At 65.5% G+C, this 18,219-nt stretch overlaps 1 protein-coding gene across 1 annotated transcript; it reads left to right on the top strand.

The window, feature by feature from the left end:
* The first annotated feature begins 787 nt into the window (after window positions 1–787).
* Window positions 788–15,247, top strand: NHERF1 (NHERF family PDZ scaffold protein 1). The gene is made up of 6 exons (XM_067308270.1): window positions 788–1,218; window positions 10,633–10,794; window positions 12,013–12,166; window positions 13,009–13,049; window positions 13,870–13,968; window positions 14,172–15,247. Exons 1-6 carry the CDS (start codon window positions 823–825, stop codon window positions 14,334–14,336), a joined length of 1,017 nt encoding a protein of 338 aa, XP_067164371.1. The 5' UTR covers window positions 788–822; the 3' UTR covers window positions 14,337–15,247.
* Window positions 15,248–18,219: the final 2,972 nt, after the last annotated feature.

Here is an 18,219-nt window from a genome sequence, read left to right as displayed (position 1 = left end):
CCCCCCCGGGAGGTTCCTAAATCCTGCGAGAGGCGCAGGCGGCAGCTGCAGGTGCCTCTGCGGGTGGAGAGGAAGGGAGAGCAAAGCCCATCCTGACGCTGGGGCCGTGGGCTGCCCCGGCCCTGCATCCCGCTTGGGAAAGGGATGGGAAAGGGCCAGAGCCCGTGGAGATGAGGAGTGGGGAGGCGAGGACGCGGCTCCCGGGAGCGACCTGGCCCTGTGGCAAGCAGTGCTGCAGTGCTCAGGCCGGGAAGCCGGGAAGCGCTCTGATCCCGCTGGGAAGCTGGGAGGGCAGCGACCTGGCCCCAGGGGGAGCAACTGGGCCCCACGGGGAAGCGATCTGGCCCCACTAGGGAGGGATCTGGCCCCACGGGGAAGCAATCCAGCTGCACTGGAGAGCGATCTGGCCCCACGGGCAGTGATCGGGCCCCACGGGAAGCGATCTGGCCCCACGGGGGAGCAAGCCCCGGGGGCGGCTCCCGGCTGGAGCCCCGGGCTCCCGGCCCCAGAGCCGGGGGGGCGTCCGGGGCTGTCCCGGCCCCGGGCAGAGGCCGCAGAACCGCCGCCGCCGCCGCCGCCGCCGCCGCGGGGGTCCGAGCCGCGCCGCGCCGCCCCCCCCCCGGTCCTGGCAACGAGGGGGCGGGGCTTCATGCGGATATATTTACATAACCTCGCCCAACCCCTTATTAGGAAATGGAAACGCCCACTTCCCCCTGATTGGCCATCACGCTCCCGGGCCCCGCCCCTCGCTATAAAAGCCGGCGCCCGCTGCCGGCGGGCTCAGCCAGGAGCGGCCGGGGCAGGGCCGCCGCTGCCGCCGCCATGAGCTCCGCGGCGCCGCCGGGCCCGCGGCTCTGCTGCCTGGAGAAGGGCCCCAACGGCTACGGCTTCCACCTGCACGGCGAGAAGGGCAAGCCGGGCCAGTTCATCCGGCTCGTGGAGGCGGGCTCGCCGGCCGAGCGCTCGGGGCTGCGGGCCGGCGACCGCCTGCTGGAGGTGGACGGCGACAACGTGGAGGCGGAGAGCCACCAGCAGGTGGTGGAGCGCATCCGCGCCGCCGCCGGCGCCGTGCGCCTGCTCGTCGTGGACCCGCTGGCCGACGAGCAGCGGCACAAGGCGGGCGGCCCGGGCCCGCAGGAGCCGGCGCCCGGCGGCGGCGAGGCGGCAGCGGCGGCGGCGGCGCCCCCGCGGCAGGAGCGGAGCCCGGCGACCGAGCAGGTAACGGCGGGGGCGGGACGGGGCGGGGCGGGGGGGACCCGGCCCTGGAGGCGTGGGGGGGCCCGCTGTCCCCCCCCGGGGGCTCCCCCGGCCGAGTCGGCTCCTCTCCCGGCGGCTGCCGCCTTTGCCTTTCCACCGCCGATGTCGCGGTTGCCCCAAAACCTCCCCGGGCTCCGCGCGCGGCTCCCGCGGCCGCTTGTTTATTTCTTTGTTCGGTTTCAGCGCGCTTCCCTCCAAAAAAGCCCCCGGGCACCCACCCGGGGCAGCGCGTGAGGGCGCCCGGGGGAGGCGGCACCCGGCCGGGTTCCCAGCAGCCGCGTGGGCTGCTTCTCTCCCTTTTTTAATTTTATTTACCACTTTTGCACGATGCTTGTTATCAGCCGCGTTGCAGGGGGGTGGCAAGCAGAGCCGAGGGGGCTCCCGGGACTGGCAGGACCCTGCGAGCGGGCAGCGCATAGCGAGGGGTGCAGGGCCCACCTGCTGCGGGACCGGTGACACAGGGTCAAAAATGCACCAGGAAACTGCCGGAGTGTGACGCCGCTCGTAGCTGCTTTGCCGGCTGCGCAAACAGGTAGCCACAGCCTGCGGTTTGGTGCCAACCTGCCTGCCCGCCGCCTTGTCACGCTGGGAGCTTCGAGGAGGTGCTTTTGGGGAGGCAACAGTTTGCTCCGAGCCTCTTGTTGAGCAGGTGTTTGCTCTGCGGGTTGGGACAGGTGACGCTGGGCCCTGCCCGCTCCCTCAGGCACGGGCACCAGGGCCTCAGAGGCAAGGTTGCGCCTTTATTCATGTCCAGAAGGCCAAGAATCCCCTTATTAGTGTCAAACAGCTCCAAAACGCAACCGAAAGCCTTGGCTGAAGGTAGACTTCAGGGCTGTGAGCGCAGCCTTTTGTGGCTGGCGTCCCCTCACCTTGAGGACGTGCCTCGAGCGGCGTTTGCTCCCTGGCAGAGCGGAAGCGGTGGTGACCTCCCTGGGAAGGGGGGCTCGGCCCCGTGCGGTCCATAGGGCTTTGTATACTTATCAATTCAGGAATGCCAGCCTTAAACGGCGTGTGGGAGTTAGCCGTTGCACAAACAAAGCAATATAGAGAGGTAAGGGGTTGAGAAATACCTGACCTTTCCTCCTCGGAGTGGTTTCTAAGAGACGCTTTTGGCCGCCTGAGATAATACTGCTTTTTATTTACCCAGTGAAAACATATGTTTGTTGTTATGACGAAGATGGAGATGGTCTTCCTGGGAAGTGGGCTGGGACAGCTTGGGGTCAGCCGGCCCATCCCGGGGCCGAGGAAGCCTTGGTGCCAGCCCTCGTTTTTAGGAACAGGTTAAACCGTCCGTGACAGCAATGCGACTGCAATAGCAGCGGGCTGCTTCATCGCTACCCGGGGACCCTCCTTGACCCACCGCCCACGAGAGCCTCGCGGAGCGAGGGACCAGGCACTAAAAAGCCAGGAGTGGGGCTTTGCCAGCAGGGTCGGTGGGGCTGGCGAAGCCCTGCTCCAGCTCCGTGCGCCAAGGGTGCCCTGGGAGGGTCGGCTCCCGCGGGCGTTCGTTCCCGTTGCTGGCGCTGAGCCTCCAGGCGAAAGGCTCCCAGGAGGTTTTGCTGTGGCCGCGTGTAAATCCCTAGTGGTCATGCTGTGGATGCTGGAGCAAACAGTGTCGGGGCCTGACTGGGAATCACGGCAGGATTTACGAGCGTTGCCTGCCAGCTGGGCGTTTCTCAGGCCTGTGCCTCCAGGAGGGCTGAGGGAGAGCTGCAGTTCATCTGCAAGCATGTCCTGAGCTGTTCTACCAAGCAAAACGGGAACCAGGAGGGATGAGGATTTTGGAGCAGGGCGTCAGGAGGGAGTGGACAGACTTTGGTGCCTCGCTAAGCCATCATCCCCCAGGGCTTTGCTGAGGAGCAGAAGTTCTGCTCTCATTTTCTTGTTGGACTTCAGCCCGGTGCCAGGTGTGCGTTCCCCCTTGGCCTGGCTGACCCCCGGTGGGGACGTGCCGGCCCCGGGAGCTCCTGGAACAGGCAGATCTGGTTAAAGCCTCACTTTAGTGCTTAACAGCACTGTCTGGCAGTGGGGGTGGCCGTGGAGGGGCCAGACTGCTTCCTCTGCTGTCTGGATGAGAGGGACAGAGTGTTTTGTTCCCCAGGTGTCAGGTGAAAACAGCCAGGAACATCCCCTTGTCCTTGCCAGCCAGAGGAAGGATCTGTCCCTGGTCCACCAGCTGGGACGGCGACAGCAGCCTCAGCCCTTGGGAGCCGGTCACGTGTGTTAGGGGACAAACGTCCTGTTATCCCAGGAGTGCTGTGGGATTTCCAGCCAAGGCCCTTAAGGACATGGGTTGCGCTCGGTGATAACTGGAGGACAAAGTCTGGCTGGGTCAGATGGTTCCTCCATGTTGTGAACTGACAAGCTCGTGCCACCTCCTGTGCGTGCCTGTATCTTTAAGGATCCTCTGTCTTGCTTTGGGGAAATGGGCTGGATCTGATTAAGATAAGGACTCTTTGGAGGGGGGTGTGGAGAGCTGGCTGGCCTGGGCATGGTGTCCCCTGCCCTTTGGAGAGAAGAGGAGGTCCTCTCCCAGGCCTCGCGTGAGGGCTCCGCTCGCTACGCATCCTCCGGCCCTCGCGGCTGGCTTCTCCCCCCCCCCCCGTCCTGGGCCGTGCGTCTCGCCTTCCCCGCCGCGTGCCGGGGCCGAAAGCCGCAGCTGCGGTCTCCTGGGTCCGTTGGGCCTGGCTACGTGAGCGCTTGCTGCCCGGTGGTAGCCAGCTCTGGACGGGGGGAGCGTGCTGGGGCGTCCCATCCGTTGCGGAGCCAGCGCTCCCCCCAGGCTAGCGCGATCTGTGACGTGCTTTTGGCTCGCTTAGCTCTCCCCATGAGCTGGAAAAAATAAGAGACCTGCTAAGTGCAGCCTGGGTGACCTTCCTGCCGGCGACGCCGTGGTTTTGAGGCCGAGCTGTCCGTAGGGGCTTTGAGGTCTTGCAGCGTGCAGCGCTGCGGGCGCGAGGAGCCCGGGCAGGACGGGCCGGGCAGGCTGGGGAGGCCGCGCGCGCCGAGTTAAGGCGCGGGCGGCTTTTCTGCCATTGCAGGAACAGGAAGTTGTTTGGGCTTGTGCAAGGCTGCGAGCATCCACCGCAGCTCACCCCCGCGGCCCCGGGCGAGTTGCTCAACAGGTAGCAGGAGACTTTGCAGCTGGGGGCAGGGCCGGGCCTGGGTGCTAGTGGGGAAGACAGTGAAGATGGGTGGGATGGGAGAGCCCTTGTCCCACCAGCCTGGCCTGGCGTTCTCCCCGAGCAGCAGCTCTCCTTGCTACGGCAGGAGGATGCTCAGCACGCCAGAGCTGGCAGGGCTTGCGTGGGAAGCTGGCCTGGAGGATGCTCCGTAACATTTATTTGCTGAATTACCAGCTTGGCTGGCGAAGGGGCTGGGAGAGGTTTCCCCAGCTCTTCCACCCAGCGGCTTGGGTCCCCGCAGCGAAGAAGACCTGGGAGCTGGCCTTGCTGGGTGAGAGGAGGGCAGCAGCAGGGGCTGTCAGCCCCGGTGCAGAGCCTGGGGGATGCGGAGCGTTCTCGGAGCCCGGCCGGGGTTGTGCCAAGCTGCCGTGGGCCAGAGCGTGCGGAAAGGGATTTCTCGGCGGCGAGCTGGGAATACACTGGGCTGCCTGTTCTCCCTCCGCTGGCCTCCTGCCTGCCTCCCTGCTCGGCCTCCCCATCCCCCTGCGCCTCGGCGCGCGGCCCTGCCCCGGGAAGGGGCTCCCGGCCGGGCGAGGGGCTGCTTTCCCGGCTGCTCTTCCCCGCCGGGGTAGCATCGGTGGCGACTCTTGCAGCGGGGAGGGGGCAGGTTTGCATGTCTCAGAGTCCTGTTTGCTTTATTGGGCTGGACTTGCCTTTATTTGCTTAATGAGCCTGGAGATGCTTGCTGCCAGGCAGGGCCGCTGCCAGCAGGGGTGCTTCTCGCCGCGGAGGGATGAGGGGCTAAAACCCCCCACGCTCCGGAGGGATCCGGTGAGGGGGCTTTGTCGGCATCGTCGATCCAGAGCCCTCTGCGCTGGTGCCCGTGCTGGGGCTGGATGTGGGGTGGTACCTGGGGCTGTCTCTGGTTCTCCTTTATGGGAAAGCTTTGCTCAGATGTGCTCCTTGGAATTGCTCAAGGTCTAGAAACGCTCAAGGTCTAGAAACGCTCAGAAAAGAAGAGGAAGTTTTAGGGGGTCTTCTGGGCTCCCGTCCCGTTTCTGCCTTAATGACTGTAAAAACTGCCGCAGAGCTGTGCATACAGCACACAAGTCAGAGCGCAGGGAGGGGTGATCCACTGCCTTGCAAAACACGAGGATTTAGGTTCCTAAAAGCCCTCGGGCACTTGTGTGTGCATGTAGTCACTGGGCTGAAAGGCTTGAAAGCAGGGCACTGCCCAAAGCAGCTGATCCCGGCTCGCTGGAGCACGTTCCCGCTTCCTCGCCTGCCTGTGCACGGCTGCAGCCCGGGGGTCCCGCTCTGCAGGCAGCGGGTGTTGCACAAGAGTGCTGGAGGTGGGATGCAGGTGTCCTTGGAGCTGCTCCTGCCTGCACCAGGCCCTCTTCCTCCAGCTGTAAAACGTGCAGAAGTCCCTTGGGTCAGTCAAGGGCACTGGTTTTTAGGGCCACGAAGCGCAGCCCTTTGGGCTTGCCGGGGGGAACTGTCAGCGGTGAGCTGAGCCACCATGTCCGGATGGGTTTGCACCGCAGGGGCCGGTCCCTGCTGCTGCCCCGGGTGATGCCTGTGATGGGTGCCCCACGGTTCCCTTCCCGTTTCCGGAGGTTTCACTGAAACCGCGAGCTGTTTGCAGATGGCAGCTGCTGAAGCAGCGCCCTGAGACGGGCCGGGCTGCCGCAGCTCCTCCGCGGGCAGGCGCTGTCACCGCGGCAAAGCTCTGGACAGCCGCCGCTGGCTCTGCCAGGTGCCCAGGGCTTCCCCCTTGCAAATCAGGGCTGAATTAGGGCCGTTACTGTAAGCGCCATCCCCCTCCCCCAGTCAAATGCAGGTGAGTGCCGCTGGGGTAATTCAGGGAGGCGATGCCACGTTTGGGAGCGCGGCACCGGGGGAGCTGGAGTTGAGCTGGGAAATGAATTGAATTTCCTCTCGAGCCGGAGCGGGCTGCATGAAAAGCATCTCCAGTGGAGCGGTACGTGATGGGTATGCTGCAACGAGGCTGCTTTGCATGCCTTTTGTGCCGGGCAGAATGCGCCTGGCGGGTTTGGGGACACGTGCGAATTTGCTGCCCTGGGGGGGTCCTCAGCGCTTTTGTTTCTCTCTTAGCAGTTCAGAAATACCGCAGCCCAGCTTGCCTGCGGGCTTGTTGCTTCTTGTAGGGCTGCAGGGTGTTTCCTGAAACTCGGGGCTTCAAAAGCCGCCTTGAATCGCCGTTGGCGCGCTCCGCGCGGCTCCTGGGGCGCGAGGCGTATTGCGGCGTGCTGCCCGCTCGGGGCTCCCCCGTCCCCCCGACGCGGCCCGTCCTGCAGCGCAGCGGGTGCCCGGAGCGGTGGGGAAGGCAGGTCAGGCGCGCACCTGGGCGCAGGGGGAAGGGTTTGGGGCACCTCCGCGCTGGAGCCCGGTGCGGCGGCGGCGGCGGCTGGGCCGGGCGTCCTGCAGGGCGAGGAGCGCTGGCGGGGGCCGTGCGGCTCTGCGGCAGGAACTCGTTGGGCTTGTTTCGGCGTCTGGGAGGGCGGCTCTCCGGGGAGGCTCGCGCGGGGTGAGCGGCCGGCGCCTGCGAGACGACCTTGAAGGGCTGCCGGGGCAGGATAGGGGGGCAAAGACGTGGGAGCGGTGGGTCCTGGGCATGTCGTGGGCTCCTTGGCGCTGCCGCAGGCGCGGGGCAGAGCCTTTGCACGCTCCCAGCGCTAGGAAGCCCCTCTGCAGGGCAGGGGGCTCGTGTCGGATCCACCCCACGGCCTGGGCCGCTTAGGAGAGATGAAGTGCCCCCAGCGTGGGTGCCTGGAGCAAAACGCCGTTGCCCCTTTGGCCCCCTGCGCGGGGCTCCGGCTGCCGGGATGAGCTGCGTGCCGCCTGCGGGACTGCCCGGGGCGGCTCGGAGAGGGCCCTGGGGAGCTGCGGCGGTGAATCGGAGATCCTGTCCAAAGGAGATCCTCGTGACCAAGTGCTTCCCGTACCAAATGAGGCTAATTCCTTCTGGACCAGCTTAATGGGCAGTCGGGATGCGGTGGCAGCGAAGGGAAAGGAAGGCGCTGGGCTTTGATCAGAGCCGCAGGGCTGGAACAAAGACGCCTCCAGTCCTCCAGCCAGGGAACCTCTTCCAGGAATTGGCAGGACCGGGTCCAAGGGCAGAAACCGGGATGCGATCCCGGGGCTCCCTGTCTGAAGCAGGCACGCAGCTCCCCGCCGTGTAGCACGGGCCCCTCTGCAGGCAGGGCGATGTCCTTCGGTTGCCGGCCGGGAGGCGGGTGCGGAGGAGCGGGGTGGCAGCCCGGGAACGCGCTGGGTGTCCGTGCCGGAGCAGGGAGCTGAGCCCTCGCTCGTCCTCTGCCAGGCTGCTGTCCCCAAGGGCAGTGGAGGAAAGCTTATAATGAGGATCGGAGTAAATCCACCCCGGCATGGAATGGGAGGGCTGCTGGTGTTCAAGGAGAGGACAAGAAAGCTTATGGAAATTAGGGGTGTTTTCGTCATCCTTCTAACGAGCTCGCTGCCCTGCTGAGCTCCCGCGGTGGGTGGATGGCAGGCGGGCGGCCTCCCTGCTCCGCAGCCCTCGCGTTGCCAGAGAGCCTTCCCGGATCCCGCGGGGAGCGGCGCCGGCCTCCTGCCCCAACCCTCGTGCCGGGATGTCGGAGTCGAATCAGTTGACGGATGCCCTTGGGTCCTCTCCGGCCACCGAGATTTCAGAGCTCCTGTTCCCTGGTGGTGCCGGGTCCCTTGTCGAAGGGGACACTCCGGTGCAGGGTGCTTGCCTGCTGGATGGGCAAGATGTGTCCGATCCCATCCCTGGCCATGTTTTCTGGGAGGCAGAACCACGGCAGGGTGTCTGGCATGTTTGATTTGGACACTGCCAGGCTGGGGGAGCTGCCAGCTGCTGGCAGGGAGGTGGCTGGGGCCACCGGGGCCCCAGGGCCCAGAGACGCCCGAGATGCTGGTGTGGCCCCCAGGGAGCTCTTGCGGTCGCCCTTTCCCTTTGGTGTCTGGGGTTGGAGACCCATGGGTGGCCCCTTGCCCAAAACCAGGGCTGTCTCCTCCACCCCACGCCTGCCGAGGCCGGGGTGCCAGAGTTGGGCTTCCTGAGCGGGGAGCTGCTGTGGTAGCTCGGCACCCGGAGGAGCTGGAAGAGGGGTGGGGAGGAGGCTTTCCCCTCCTGCCATCCCTGTTTCCCAGCTAAGAGCAAGGAGACGCGACCCCTCGGTCGGGAGCAGCCCGAGTGAAGCCAGCTCTGCCCAGCGCTTGCAGCGGGGCTGGGATGTGTCGTTTCTCCCAGTAAGCCAAAAAGCCCTTTTCTCCCCCTGCAAGCAGCCCCCCTTCTCTTTAAATTCATTGCACTCTGGAGATGCCGTGGAGCCGGGACCCCGGCACCGGGAGCAGCCCCAGCCTCTGGTCCGGGCAACCTCCTGCCCTCGCATCCTCCTGGGAGCACGGCCGGGGTGCAGGGTGCAATTGCCCCCGGAGCCGCCGGACAAGGGGAGCCTGCAGGAAGGAGGGGCGGATACTGCGGGGCACCCGTGGCGGCAGGGTGACGGGCGCCCGGGTAGGTCGAGGTGTTGCAATCCTCTTCCCAGCCGTGACGCTGCCGGTCTGCGGAGGAGAGGGCTGTGCCTGCCCGGGCGGGTGTTCGTGGCGTGAAGGGCGGCTCTCGGAGATGCAACCGGGCTGTTGCACCAGGGCATTGCCCAAGCGAGACGCCGGGCAGAGCCGGGCCCTGCGTCACTGCCGGTGTGGAGCATCCCGGGTTTCGGCTGCTCCGGCTGGGCGTCGCGTGTGTCGTCCTCCTTGGGGCGGTGGTGGGCACGGCGGCAGCCAGCCTTGACCCCGGGAGGAACACGTTACGCAAGAGGAACGGGGTTTTATCGCTGCGGGAGGACTATAGCACAGGCTGGGCTTATCTGGTGCCCCATGGGAATGTGTCACCCTTGCTTACGTGAGCCGGAGCACCTTGCGCCCACCGCCACGGCCACGGTGCTGCACCCAGGGGTGCCAGGAGCCCCGGGACCAGCCCTTCCTGGCCATGGGGCAAGGGGATTTCAGAGAGACGTAAACGCAGTGCAGATATGATGGGGGAAATCCATGCCGTACAGCCACCGCGCGCCCCAGTGACGATACGGAGTGCAAACAATATTAGGAGAAAGAATAAACATTAAACACCCCAAATGAGGAATATTTGAGGAGCCCTAGTGGGGGTTCAGCTGCTGGGGTGGAAAGTCCTGCCGAAGGTGGGGAGCTGGTGGTCGAGGAGGGTTCGGGGCCGCGAGGGAGCCTTGCCGCTGTGGGACCCCACTTATCCAAATCGCTGCTACCAGCCAGTCTCAACAAGGGGAGGAAAACTGAACTGTTTTGTCTGAACGTGCATATTTAAGTGACGTTTGGCTGCTGTGTTGGCTGGTCAGTGCGAGGTTTGTGCCGAGGGGATGCTCTGAAGCACGTGGAGGCTTTTCCCTCGTGTCCTGAGCTTGGGCTCGCTGCTCGCGAAGGGCGTCTGGAGCTTGGACCTGCACCTTAAAGGGCTCACGGGGCGCTGGGGAGCAGCGCTTGGTGCTGCGGTCAGCCCCGCGCCGCGGCGGGGTGAAACGCAGCTGGGTGTTGCCTCGCGGGGAGAGGTCAGTGCCCCGCGGCACGCTGCCCCGGTCGAGCTGGTTTCCCGGTTTTGCAATCATGGAGGGTCTTGCCCAGGAGTCAGGGCTCCGCTCGGCATCTGGGATGCTCTGGCTGAGTCCAGCTCAGTCCCCGTGTTGTTGTCAGGGCCTGAGCCCCTAGGAAGGGGGGCTCTGTGGGCCCGATCCCCTCCGGCGAAGGCCGTGGGGTGGCCCGAGGACGAAGCCTGCAAGGGGGGGATGGAGATGCCCTCTCCCGCTGCCAGGTCAGGGGCTTCCCGGCCAGCCTGGCTGCGTTTGCTCCTCCGCCCTCGGGGTATTGCAATCCTGAACCCAGAAGAAAGAGTTCCCTTAACATTTCGCAATGATTAGCATGCCCTGCTCTGCTCCTCCTTAATTAGCTACGGGCTGGATTCGCAGGGAGTTTAGGCACCGTTTCCCATTTAGAGGTGTCTGCGGTTCCCAAATTGCTTGTGCACCTGAGCCCGGGGGCTGCTTTCCTCCCACAGCCGCAGGAGAGACCCCGCGGCCTCGTGCGGAGGTGCAGCCGCCTCCGGTTCACCTCCAGCCCTCGTGCGCTGGCGCTGGGAGGGGGCGGAAGCCTGGGAACGGCTTTTTCATGGCCTCTTTCTCACTTGTTGCAGAAGGAGCTGCGGCCTCGGCTCTGCCACATGAAGAAGGGCCCCAACGGCTACGGGTTCAACCTGCACAGCGACAAGAGCCGCCCGGGCCAGTACGTGCGGGCCGTGGACCCGGACTCGCCGGCGGAGGCGGCCGGGCTGTCGCCGCAGGACCGCATCATCGAGGTACGCCGGCGCGGCTCGGGGCCGGAGGGCTGTCGGAAACGCGCGGCGGGCCGGAGCTCCCCTGCGTCCCTCCCCGCGGCGCGGCGCTCCCTGCCCCGCGCGCTGGCGGTGACTCACGGCACGGCGGCGCGCCGGTGCTCGCATGCACGTTCCCACCCGGAGGTGCAGCCAGGCCGGGCGCCGGAGGGAAGCCAACAGCAGCAACCAGCGGAGCTGGAGCCGAGCCCAGTTCAGCTGTTCACAGATAAACTACTGCAACGCTGTCCCCTGCACGATGCAGAACTGTCCCTGGGCTGTGCCGAGGACGGGTGCGAATGCCGGCGGGTGTGCGATGGCTCCGGCGCGGGTCCCGGGCCCACGGTGCCCGTCTCCTGCTCGAGCCGCAGGCCTGCTGCCCGGCCCCCGCACATGCCCTGCCTTGCTCTTCCTGGCGGCTCTGCTCGTACGATCCCGTGCTAATCGCTAAGAGAAAATCTGCTTTTAATGAGGTTTTGCTGGCTTCTCTGCTAATCCATGCAAGCCTCTGGCTCCGGACATCTGGGGGGGGCTGTAAAGCAGCGGCGTTGTGGTTGCAGGCGGTACCAAGACAAGAAACGAGCCTTTTCCTGGGCTCCTGAGCTTTCATTTGAGTCCCTCCACCGAGCTGTCGCGGGGTGTTTCTGCCTCCGCTCGCTCGGCCACGTCGCCCGCCAGCAGCCGTTCAGAGAGCTTGGCACGGGGCAGGGGCTGGGCACGGCAGCAGGCACCGCTGACCCTCCGTCCTCACCGGTGCGCAGCACGGGAACGTCTAGGAGCCACGAAGAGCCTTGAGCCCGATCTGGCTCAGCCGACCATGAGCTAGATCTGCCCTAGATCTGGGGAAAACCCTTTTTTTGGAGGCGTTCCCACCCAACCCCAGCTGGGCTGGTTGGAGAGGAATGTCCCTTCCTCTTCCTTGTGAATTTGGGGGCTCTCGGGCTGAGGGGGGAGCTGCGTGGTGCTCTCAGCTTGCTGCTTTCCATGGATGGGAATAGCCTGGCTGGAGCTTCCCACTGCTCTGGAGTGGTGGGGACGTCCTTATGGCCCAGGGGCTGTGTTCCCCAGGGCAGAAGGGCCCACATGTTTCCCTGGGATGTTCCCAAATCCCCCTACATGCCCGAAAGCCCCTGTCTGCCCCAGCTGAGCCCTCCCATGCGCTGGGGGCTCTGCATAGCCCTCACCCAGCGCCGTGTCCCGCAGGTGAACGGGGTGTGCATGGAGGGCAAGCAGCACGCGGACGTCGTGGCAGCGATCAAGGCGGGCGGCGATGAGACGAAGCTGCTGGTGGTGGATGTCCTCACGGACGAGTTCTTCAAGAAGTGCAAGGTGGTCCCCTCGGAGGCCCACCTGGCAGGTGAGCGGCTCGCGTGGGGGCTTCCTTGAGGTGGCACGTGCTTGGTGGTGGTGGGGTCTGGGTGCCCTTGTTAAGGGGAGATGTGCGCTGGGGGTGCAAAGTCACCTCTGCCAGCTCCATGTTAACCTCAGTAGCACCGGTCCTCGCTGTGTCACCTCATCCCAAAACCAAGGACTCTGCCCTTAATGAGCTGTGCAAGAAACGGGCAGTGGATGAGAAGTCTCCGGGCTGTTGGAGGAGGCGATTTCATTTACACCCAAGGCCAAATACAGCTGTCCTGCTTTGGCATCTCCCCCCAGGGGAAGGGCCTGGCCAGCTGGGGCCAAATTCTCCGTGCAGGGGGGTGCTGTGGGTGGCACGCGGCCTCCGGGGTGCTGGGTGCGTGGGAAGGAGCACTTTATGGCCCTGCCGGTTACAGTTTGACAGGGTTTATGGCTCGGGGAGCGCAGGGAGGACTGGCAGATGCCCTTCACTCTCCTCCGCAGCGTTGGCCTTGGCCCCCTTGCTGCCTCCCACTGGGCCGAAGAGGAGGAGGAGGAGGAGGAGGGTCTCCTGCAGGCAGCCCTGTGCCAATTTTAGTGCAGATCCTGAGGCCTGGAGGAAAGGGGCTGAACCTGCCGAGGGCTCGGCTCCCTCCATCCCTGCTCTCCGGCCATCGGCAGGACGGGGCCGGCTGGTTTAACGGGGATTAAATCCACCCTGGGTGTCCCACTGCCGGGGACGTGAGGGGCTGCACAGCCGGGGTGCCCCAGGGAACGCAGGGCACTTGCACCGCCCCGGGGCGGTTAGGGGCAGGCAGAGCAAACCTCCCCTTACCCAGCACCCGTGTCTTGTCCCTGCAGGTCCCTTGCCAGAACCAGTTGCCAACGGTGATGTAGGGAAGGTAAGAGATCCCCATCTCCTTCATTTTCCCCCATGCCAGGCTGTGCACGTGCACCCTGCTGGTTTTGGCGTCCTTCTTGCCCAGGGGACTGGTGCCCCCCTGGGTGGACGGGTGGGGGGTCACTTGGGGTGCTGAGTATCACGGAGGTGGCTGCGATTCCTCCCCTCCTCCTGCCTCCCTCCCAGAGGTGCTCCGGGGCCAGGGCAAGGCGGCCGGCGGGCCGGGAGCCCCTGGGCTGCTGCATCGCCCTGGGCGCTGCGCTGCGCCCGGCCCTCGCCTGCCTCCTCCTCCTCCTCGCCGCCTCCAATGGCGGCTGGGGAAGTCTAGCCGGGGTTTAACCCTTCCCAGCCCCGGATGGACAGCCCTGGAGGTATTTATTGGTGCGCAGCTCTCTGCGGATTACATGCTGGGAGGGAGCATTTCCCAGCTGCCTGCTTTCTCCCTGCCCTGCCCTGGGGAGGCAGCTGCAGGAGCTCACGTCCGAGGTGCGGCGGCTCCCCTTCCCCCAGCCCTGGAGAGCTTTTCCTGGGAAAAAACCCACATTTGGGCTCCGGGGGAGGCTCCAGTCCTGGCCACGAGCTGGGGTCCGCGCGGAGCACAGCCCATACCCCTGTCCATCTGTCCTGGAAGGGAGGGCGGCCGGGATGTCTGTCGTGCTGGGGGACCGCGCCAAGACCGTACAGCCGCTCGGGGAGCCCAGGATCGAGGGCTTGGCCCTAAATCCGCCCCCGTTTCCCCGGGGGAGGTGAGAGGCGCAAAGCTGCCGGGCGGCGCGGTGCGGCGCAGGCTGGCGTCTCGCTCACCCTCTCCTCCCTCGCAGGAGGACGACGCGGAGCCGCGGCCCGGCTCCGTGTCCGACAGCCCGTCCAGCCCCAGCCCTCTGGCCACGGCCCCCGACCCGAGCGAGACCCACGAGGAGGTAGGGGCTGGGGGGGGGGAGCACGGGCGGTGGGTGGAAAGAGGGTTTGGGCCGTGCCGCCCGCCCACCCGCCGCAGGGGCGACGCCGGGAGCCTCGTCCAGCCCCGGCCCGGCGGCGAAACCCCCCTGCCGGGTGGGCCTGGGGGGGGGGGGAGCGGCGGGCGGAGGGCGCCCAGGGGCTGACGCGGCTCTCGCCCCCGCAGCCGGCCCCGCGGGAGGGCGAGAAGCGCCCCTCGGCGCCCGGCTCCCTCCTGGACCTCGACATCCCCCTGGCCGTGGCCAAGGAGCGCGCCCACCAGAAGCGCACCAGCAAGCGGGCGCCCCAGATGGACTGGAGCAAGAAAAACGAACTGTTCAGCAACCTGTGAAGGGCCTCGGGGCGCAGGGGGGTGCCGAGAGCCCGCCGCCGGCGCCCCCCCCGCTGCCCCTTCCGCACGGGCTCCCGGCGGAGCAGCCTCTGCCCCCGCCGGGACACGGGGCTCCTCCGCGCCGCAGCCCCCGGGCGGAGACTCGGAGCGGCGGCGACGTCATCGGCGTCTCCCCAGGCGGTTTTCGGCCGGAGACGGCCCCCCCTGCGCCCGGGCGCTCCTCCGTCCTCTGCTTGAAGTCCTGCGAACCCTGGTAGATGTAAGCGGAGATTCGGGGGTAAGCGGTGATTTGGGGTGACCCAATCCGATGCCCAACGCTTCTCGAAGTCTTATTTCCTCCTCCTTTCCTCTTCTCCCACCCAAAACCCATCTCCGTTCGAGCCGCCCCCGAATCGCCCTCGAACTCTGCGTTGCAGCCTTAGGCTTTTAGCGACTTTTAGCCGTCCCCGCCAAGGACCAAACACGATTCCTTGCAGGAATTGGTGCTTTTGACCTCTGCCCGTCCGTCCAGGACGAGCCCAGCAGCCGCAGCCTGTCCCACGGCCGCCCTCGGTGCAGAGAAACCAGCCGTCCTGGGCGCCCGCTGTGGCTTGCCCCCGGGGTGATTTTTTTGGGAGAGGAGAGGGTGTCCGGACCCAGCGCAGCAAGCAATAACTATCTCAGTACTCGCTCACTCCTGGAGACAGAGCCGGCCAGGGTTTGAAGCCGGCAATGCTTAATTTAAAGCCTTCTCAATAGACTCTGTCTGTTTTTTCCAAAATAAGAGTTTTCCAATCACCAGGTTTTTTAAAAAATGTATTTTGTGAAAATTTTTCCTGTGGATGTTTTATTCCATGTTTTGTGATCGGGTATTGTCATACTGTCGAGCTCAAGAGAAATTCTGTTTACTGGAATAAACCTTTCTGACTTCACATGTCTGTTTTAAGGGTAAATCCTTGCAGCGGTGCCGCCGGTGTCTGGGGAGCAGAGGCAGGTAACGCTCCTGGCTGCCACATGGGAAGACTCCGATGGGTTAAAAGCGGCTCACGGAGCATGGTTTACCCCGTGGTGAGCGGTGCATGGCTGTGTGGATGGGCTCTGGGCAAGGAGGCATTTTCACGTGCTGTAGAAATGTCCCGGCTCTTTTTTTTTTTTTTGGCATTTCCCCGTTGGGGTTGAGCAGTCGGGGGCGCGGGGCAGGCGATGGGGCTGGTGCTCCCTGTGGCTGATGGGGGGGCTGGTTTGGGGGCCTGGGCAGGAGGATCAGGGACGGCCTGGCTGGTCCCAGTGCGGGTTAGTGCCTGGGGGCGATTAAAAGGCTCTAATCCAGGAGGAGGGAGGGAGGGAGGCTGGTTCCTGCAAGGCTGCCATGAGCCGGAGCCCGGCTTCACTGACCACTTGGGAGGGCAGCAGCCCTGCAGGATGGGACCCGGCATCCCCATCCCTGGGTCCGTGCGTGCCCAAACGGCCCCTGGCCCCTCCATGGGGACTTGGGGCGAGCCGTGGGGGAAGGCGCTCAGCACCTTCCTTGTCCCAAGTGGCATTTTTTTGTTTTTCCCTGTTTTCCCCGGCCCGTGCAGCATTGCAGGGCCGGGCCATGCCGTGCGCAGCGCCCTGCGCAGCCTGCCCGGGTCACAGCACTATTTTTAAGCGCGTGCGATGCTGGGCGGCTTAAGTGCATCAGTGCTAAGCCCCGTTCCCGCAGCACGGAGCGTGGGAGAGCGCCGGGCCGGGCGCGGGGGGCCGGCATTCCCGGGGGGCGGCGGGGCCCCTCCTCGGTTATCTCATTTTTTTTAGTGCCTCGGGGAGGGCCGCGGCGCGGGCACAGACCGGACTTTGTTTGGGGTTGCCAGGGCGCAGGCTCGCTGCAGTGGAGGTGGGGAGCGTTTCGGTGGTTGCCTGGGACCCGGGAATGCCGAGCCGGGCGCTCGCTGGCTCCGGAGCAACCGCCCGGCGGCGAGGGGGGCCCTCGGGCTCCGGGGCAGACGGGGGGCGGTCTGCTCCGAGCCCAGACCTGGGCGTTCGGGCTCTGTGCATGTCTTGGACCAGTCCCGGGCTCCCGAGCGCACCCCGGCACTAAGGCAGCATCGCTCTCTGGCTGCTCTGCCGGTGCCGGGGGCTGTTCCCGGTGGTGACACCCTGGCACAGAGCCCCCCCCCCGGTGCCGGAGACCCCCTCTCCCAGGGCTCAGGACAGGGCCGCGCGGAGGAGCGGAGACGCGAGCCGCTCTCTTGCGGCCAGACGGAGCAGTGTCGACAGCGGATTCAGCTCCTTGGGCCCCTTCATGTAGCTGTTGGCCGCTCCCACGAGCCGAGCCAGCGGCAATCCATCGGCCCGAGGCTTTGCTGGAGCCCTGCTTCCAGGCAGCGGCTTTCCCAGTCCCCTGCACGGAGCTGCCTGGTTTGAACGGGGGTAAATGCTGCCAGCAGCGACGTTTCTCCTCCTTCCTCCGTCACCGAACCACCCGATCCCTGCTCCCCCAGCTGGCACAGCAGCTCTGCTCCGTCGGGAGATGGGCATCCTTCAGGAAGCCTTGCTTCGCCTCCCCGCTGCCACGGAGGAAGAGTTTCAGAGGATCACCAGGTTGTTTCCAGCCTCGTCCCCGCCGAGAGCCTGTACGTCCTCGCTTAGGTGGATTGGCTCCTCCACACTGTCGTCCCGCAGGGTCCGGGCGGAGGGGTGCCGGCCCCGCACGGAGCTGCCGGGCTGCCAGACGAGGGAGGACTTCGGCAAGAGGGTCGAGCTCCGGCCAGGGCTCAGCAAAGCCCGGAGGTGAGAGCGGAGGAGCCCAGGCATCCAGCAGCCCCAGCCCTGGGGTGCCTGCAGGGCCGGGAGTGGACGGGAGCTGAGTGTCAGGGGCTTGGGCACAGCGGGAGCTAATTGCTTCCACGGCACTAACAGCGTGAGAAAACGAGCTGACCCGAATTACGAGCGTCGCTTAACATCTCTGCGCTGGCTGTTCGTACGACCACGTGTCGTGTACTCAGCTAGCTAAGCTGCAAGGTTTATCGCAAGGGCGGCCATGCCTTCGGGCTCCCCGCGGAGCGATGCCCTGCCAACGCGGCTGCGCGCGGCCGTAAAACACCTCGGGTTTGTTTGCGATGCCTGCTCCCTTCGGCCCTCGCGTCCCCCTGCCCGCGCTGTGGCCCTGCGCCTGCCGTCCCTCTGCCAGCGTTGCCCGGGCCCCGCAGACGGGGCTCAGACCCTAGGGCTGGACGGGTGCTTGCTGCCCGGAGGCGGCTGGGGTGGGAAACCCCTTTGGGCGTCCGTAGAGCCGCAGGCTGGCTCAGCCCGGAGAGGGTGACGTCTCCGTTCAGCGTTTCCCCGCTCTCGACCCTCCGCGCCCGATGCGATGCCGCGAAGGGCAGCAGGGCTTGGGGAGCGCGAGTGGAAAGCTGTGGTCTGTGCCGTCCCCTCGAGCCGGGGAGAGGTTTAAGGCTTCGTTAGCGCTCCCAGAGCTCCTGCCCCATTTTAATAAATCTCAGCGAAGGCCTGCTTGCGCGATGGGGAGCGGGGAGGAAACTCCTCCAGCGTTCAAAGCGGGAAAGTTTGCTGTGAAATGAATGTTTGACTTTGGCTAGTTGAGGCCCCGGAGCACAGAACCTCGCTTACTTCCGTCACCATTAGGCCAGAACCATCTCTCCAGCACTAGGGACCCCCCCACGCACCATACGCTTATCCAGAGAGGACTTTGCCCTTCCAGCTCTCTAACAAGACAGGCATCGGCCCCAACCTCATACCAGGAACCTGCGAAAGCTAAAGAAAGAAGTGCTGATACTGTTCTGTATCAAAGCTTAAGAAATAAACTGCTATTTTGGATCCATCTTTGGTGGCTTCAGCTCCAGCATTAGGGAGAGCTGTAGCACCCCCCACCCAGCCCGCCCGCATCCTGCAAAGCGGACAC

Source organism: Apteryx mantelli, chromosome 19, assembly GCF_036417845.1.
Source record: "Apteryx mantelli isolate bAptMan1 chromosome 19, bAptMan1.hap1, whole genome shotgun sequence".
In the NCBI taxonomy this organism is placed as follows: Eukaryota; Metazoa; Chordata; class Aves; order Apterygiformes; family Apterygidae; genus Apteryx; species Apteryx mantelli.
Note: the sequence above shows the minus strand (reverse complement) of the source record. Positions and strands in the feature narration are given on the sequence as shown.

Bases quoted from the DNA above. Each gene is read 5' to 3' on its own strand.
- NHERF1 (XM_067308270.1), top strand. From the start codon at position 823: ATGAGCTCCGCGGCGCCGCCGGGCCCGCGGCTCTGCTGCCTGGAGAAG. The intron at 10,795-12,012 runs GTACGCCGGCGC...CGTGTCCCGCAG, and splicing joins CGCAGGACCGCATCATCGAG to GTGAACGGGGTGTGCATGGA. The intron at 12,167-13,008 runs GTGAGCGGCTCG...TTGTCCCTGCAG, and splicing joins CTCGGAGGCCCACCTGGCAG to GTCCCTTGCCAGAACCAGTT.